Below are 4,883 nucleotides of genomic sequence, written 5' to 3'. Positions count from 1 at the left end.
CTCATTTACCTCAAAATTCACTCAAATAAACGGCAAAAAAATTTATCTTCAAATTCCCTCAATTACTCTACCTCAAATCCAAAGAACAAGGCCTAAACTGGATTTAATTTTGTGGTGTACACATTTTACTCTTTAATAAATAATGGTTGGGTATTGCGCCCTTCACCTCTCTTCTTTCACTTTCAAAATTGAAAATATAATCTTCAATTTTTTATTAAATTATTTTTTTACTTTTCTTTACTCTCTACACCTTTTTTATTTCTTAAATGATTTTCGAAAACTGATTAAGAATTCAACAATTTAAGGTTTGAAATACGTTTTTTTATTTACCGGCGTCCGCGAGCTCTTAACCAGCTTTCGGAAGCCGATTAAGAAAAAAATAAAAAATGTATTTAAAATAAATAAATATAATTAAACAAAAATTAATGAATAAATGTTAATGCTGTCAAAATGGGTTGAAACGCGTGAGTCAAACTGGCTCACCACGGGTTTGAGCCGGGTTGGGTTGAAAAAATTGTGAAAATTTTGATGCGAGCCAATTTTGACCCGGCTCGCTAAGAACTTGGCTCACCCGGGTTGGGTTGACTCACTAACCACCTATTTGTTTTATTAAAATCAAATTAATTAAATTAATTATTCAAATCCTATTTTTTTATTTAAATCAAATTAATTAAATTAATTATTCAAAACGCACAACCTTTACTTCGCAACAGAGCTTTTCGTGGTGCATTCATCCAAAAGTTCCCCTCTACTATATATTTTTTGTTAATGGCTATACGTAGTTTCTTGGTTAAACGGTTGTGTATGTCTCGTTAAACTAAATTGACAAAATTTTAATGCTTGATAGCTTAGAATATATAACAATAGAGTTCTTTTGTTTCATTTTCTTTTATATCAATTAGTCCAATTAGTACTGTTTCAATTTGATCGATCAAAGTAACATGTTATAAGAATCATAGAAGAAGAGGGTGAAAAAAAGTTAAGTGAGCCAATGAGCCAACCCGTTTAACCCACTAACCCGTGGTGGATCGAGTCAGGTTCAAATTTTTTGGCTCGCTAATAAATGAGCCGGATTGCGTTGACTCACTAAGTGACCAACCCGTGGTGGGTCAGGCCGGATTACCCGTTTTGACAGCTTTAATAAACATATTTTGAGAAAAAGTACTTCGTTTAAGAAAAAAATGTATTAAATTTAAAATAAAAATAAATAATAAATAATAAATAATAAATTTTGAAAAATAAAAATAAAACAAAGAAAAAAAACAATTAACAAAGTTTAACAAAAATTTAACAAAAGAAAATTACAACCAAAAACAATTACAATATTTAAAAAAATCAACTAAAATTAAACAATTATAGATAAATAAAAAAAATCAATATAATTTCAAGAAAAAAAATATTTTTTATTTGGTTGGTATTTTTAAATTTTTTATTTGATTTTTTTAAATATTGTAATTGTATTTGGTTGCAATTTTTTATTTTAAATTTTAAAATTTTTTTTTCTGTTGTTTTGTTTGTTTTATTTTTATTTTTATTTTTCAAAATTTATTATTTGTTATTTTAAATTTAATACGTTTATTTTTTAAACGTAAATATGTTTATGGAATAAACATATTTGAAGTATGTTTATTCTATTTCTGAACTACGTTTTTTTCAAACATATTTTAAAATATGTCTTTTTAATTAGTTTTCGGAAATTGGTTAAGAACTTATAGACTTTCGGAAATGAAAATTGGTTAAGAGTTTACACACTTTCGAAAACTAGACTAGTTAAGAATTTGTAGGCTTTCGAAAATCGGTTAAGAGAAAAAAATATTGCAAACCTTAAATTATTACATTCTTAATCGGCTTTGAGTAAGAGATGCAATGAGTGAAGAGAGAAAAAAAAAATAATAAAATATTAAAATCATTTTGGAGGTGCGGAAAAAAAGAGAGAGGTGCATGGTAAAGCTCCCCTAATTGTTTATAAACTTTTCTTTTTAAGTGATTATTCTTTTAAATATTTAATCATTTTAATAAAAAAGAGTGAATACGTATAATAATGCATGTGTTTTCAGCTGTTGTTATAAAAAAAAATATTAAATTTTATTGAACGTGACCTATTTACCATTTAATCTCCTAAACTTTCCTTTATGTTACTTTAAATAAAATATATTTCATTCAAGTATATTGAAATGTTTTTACGTACTCACGACTTTCCCATATGTTTTATAGTTCATATGTAAATACTTTTTTTGTCCTTAACAAATCAATCAGTTAATACGGGCCAGAAGCAGCAAGGCCTATAAACATTTCCTATTGGGCCTAATTCAGAACCTGATTCAGCAGAGTTTCTTGAGAACTTCTTATAAAAACCCTAAAAACCCAATTCTGAGAGTTTTAGGGTTACGCCGCAGTATAGCTGTTTGTGTCGTGTGTCAGCTGCAGCTTGGAACGAAGATGGTTAAGGGACGCCAAGGAGAGCGCGTCAGGTATTCCTTCTTTCATTTCCACGAGCTATAGATTTCGCCCATTGCTAAATTTTAAGCTTTGTCTTTTTTTTTTTTGAAGCTCCAATCATAATTTTTTTTTTTTTTACATTCGATTCCTTATTCCTTAAAACGGATTCGTTTATTCTGTTTTTAAGACCGGACGTACCCTGTTTTACTTTATTGTCTGCATTGTTGATTTGTTATTTTACCCACTAGGGTTCTTGGAAGTTGAAGAGTTTTGGTTTATTGATGGTTGTTAGAATTGGAATGTAGTCGCTGTTACAGATTTAACTGGTTTTATGGATAGTCACAGAGAAATATGTATGATATGTTAACATTAATTTATTGACCAGTTGGTTATTTTTTTGAGGGAGCAAGATAAAATGATTTGAATACTGGTTTTTGTTCTTGTATTGATTCATATTTTATTCGTTGCTGTATATATTTATTTTCCTATTCAACCATTCCTCAATGACTTCATGAGTTGTTGAAAGTAACATAACACCCCCTTTTTCCTTTTGTTTTAGACTCTATGTGAGGGGTACAATCCTTGGATACAAAAGGTAAATGTTTCTTGCCTTGTTGGTTTTGTTTTTATGTTGCTTCTCCATTGCCTTGCTAGTTGCCTTACACTGGGAAATATCTTTCAGGTCCAAGTCAAACCAGTATCCCAACACATCCCTGATCCAAATTGAGGGAGTGAACACCAAAGAAGAAGTAGGATGGTATGCTGGCAAGAGAATGGCCTATATTTACAAGGCTAAGGTGAAGAATAATGGAAGCCACTACCGTTGCATTTGGGGTAAGGTTACAAGGCCTCATGGTAACAGTGGTGTTGTTCGTGCTAAATTCAAGTCAAACCTTCCTCCCAGATCAATGGTAAATATTTGAAAGCACTGCTTTTATCAATTTGGTTTTTTAATGGTTTGTGATGTTCTTGAGTTTTGATGCATTACAGGGAGCACGGGTTAGAGTGTTCATGTACCCAAGTAACATCTGAGGTAATTAGGTTATCATTTGTCTTTTTGGCTTCATATTTGGAAAAATTCCTGTTATATTCCCTGGCTTATGTCATTGTGTGGACTTCACCTTTAAATCTCAGATGTGGTTCTTGACATATATATTAATTATGGATTTGTTGTACATCGATGGTTGACTTGTTCTGTTGTTTTTCCTTTTAGATTTACTCTCTTATAAGTTGCTTGTATAATATAAAAAGTTATATACCAATATTTATATTCACATGATAGATAAAAGAATAACCTATATTGCAATACAAAATGGTAAGTGTAATATACAATTGTGGTTTTGTATATCTGCCCATTTTATGGTGCATTAATCTACAAGGATTCGCGTGAGACAGGGTCTGTTGTTTGGAATGCTATGAAAGGTTATGACATACATTGTTTATAGTGATGTTTTATGTAATTTAAGAGAGTTGTTTGGCTTATGGTATTCTTAATTTTCTGATATTATTATTTGATTATGAAAATTGAATATGCTTGTGGATATCTGGTTTCCTATTTGTTCATGAAATTGATGTAATTAGTACTACTTACCTGCCTGTGTTTTATTAATTTATAATACATTCCCCTTATTGTACATTGATTTCTTTATTGCAGATACAGGTGAGAAGTTCCTCAGTAGAATTCACAGCTTATTTGTAGGCACAAGGATTTTTGTTTCATCTTTCGATAATTTTGTTATCTATCAACTTCTGAGAATTTTCTTTACGGTTTAGATTTCATGGGACCGAATGGTTTTGCCCATTGTCTTGGCTACTGTCTATGAAGATTATATATTCGTTGCTATGAAGTGTGTGGATTTAGTTACCTCCAAAGTTTACATTTTTGAGTCTGATTATTTAAGTATTTGCAAAGTGTAGCTTAATTTTTACTGGGTATTTTTGCTTAGAGCTTTTCGCTTCTGCATTGTTTTTGATAGTGTTTTGATTAGTATAAGGGGAGATAAATATGATTGATGGAAATAAACGTTACAGGTGGAAGTGGATAAAATTATAAGGTGAAGTTAAAGATGTTTGACTACAATGAAGAGAAGTTTTAAAGAATTGAGAAATAAATATATATATTTTCTTATTTTATTTTTACATATCCCAACTATTTAGGTCTGTTAGCTATTTAGGTAGAACCTCTTAGCATTGTCGAACAACGGGTTAGCGGATATGCTGCAACGAATCCCGTTTTGAATGAAAAGTAAAAGTAATAAAAATGGATTAGTTCTGACTGTAGCTGGTGTTCTTCATAGATAGCAATGCAGTTTTTTATTATGTTTATGAATATTGGTTTTTAAATTTTAGTCGGTTGAGATTATACCTCTTCTCACGGAACAACTTCTTGTGGTTACAACTTAGATTAAAATTATAGCACGAATAGAAATGTGGTTTGAGTTCTC

At 30.2% G+C, this 4,883-nt stretch overlaps 1 protein-coding gene across 1 annotated transcript; it reads left to right on the top strand.

The window, feature by feature from the left end:
* The first annotated feature begins 2,331 nt into the window (after positions 1–2,331).
* LOC124838326 (large ribosomal subunit protein eL33y) lies at positions 2,332–4,303 on the top strand. The gene is made up of 5 exons (XM_047313896.2): positions 2,332–2,471; positions 2,999–3,034; positions 3,122–3,350; positions 3,430–3,472; positions 4,094–4,303. The coding sequence occupies exons 1-4, from the start codon at positions 2,440–2,442 to the stop codon at positions 3,469–3,471; spliced, it is 339 nt and encodes a 112-aa protein (XP_047169852.1). The 5' UTR covers positions 2,332–2,439; the 3' UTR covers position 3,472; positions 4,094–4,303.
* Positions 4,304–4,883: the final 580 nt, after the last annotated feature.

This window comes from Vigna umbellata, chromosome 1 (genome assembly GCF_029865625.1).
Source record: "Vigna umbellata cultivar VRB3 chromosome 1, Vumbellata_1.0, whole genome shotgun sequence".
Taxonomy (NCBI): domain Eukaryota; kingdom Viridiplantae; phylum Streptophyta; class Magnoliopsida; order Fabales; family Fabaceae; genus Vigna; species Vigna umbellata.
This window is presented reverse-complemented; position numbering and strand designations above follow the sequence as displayed.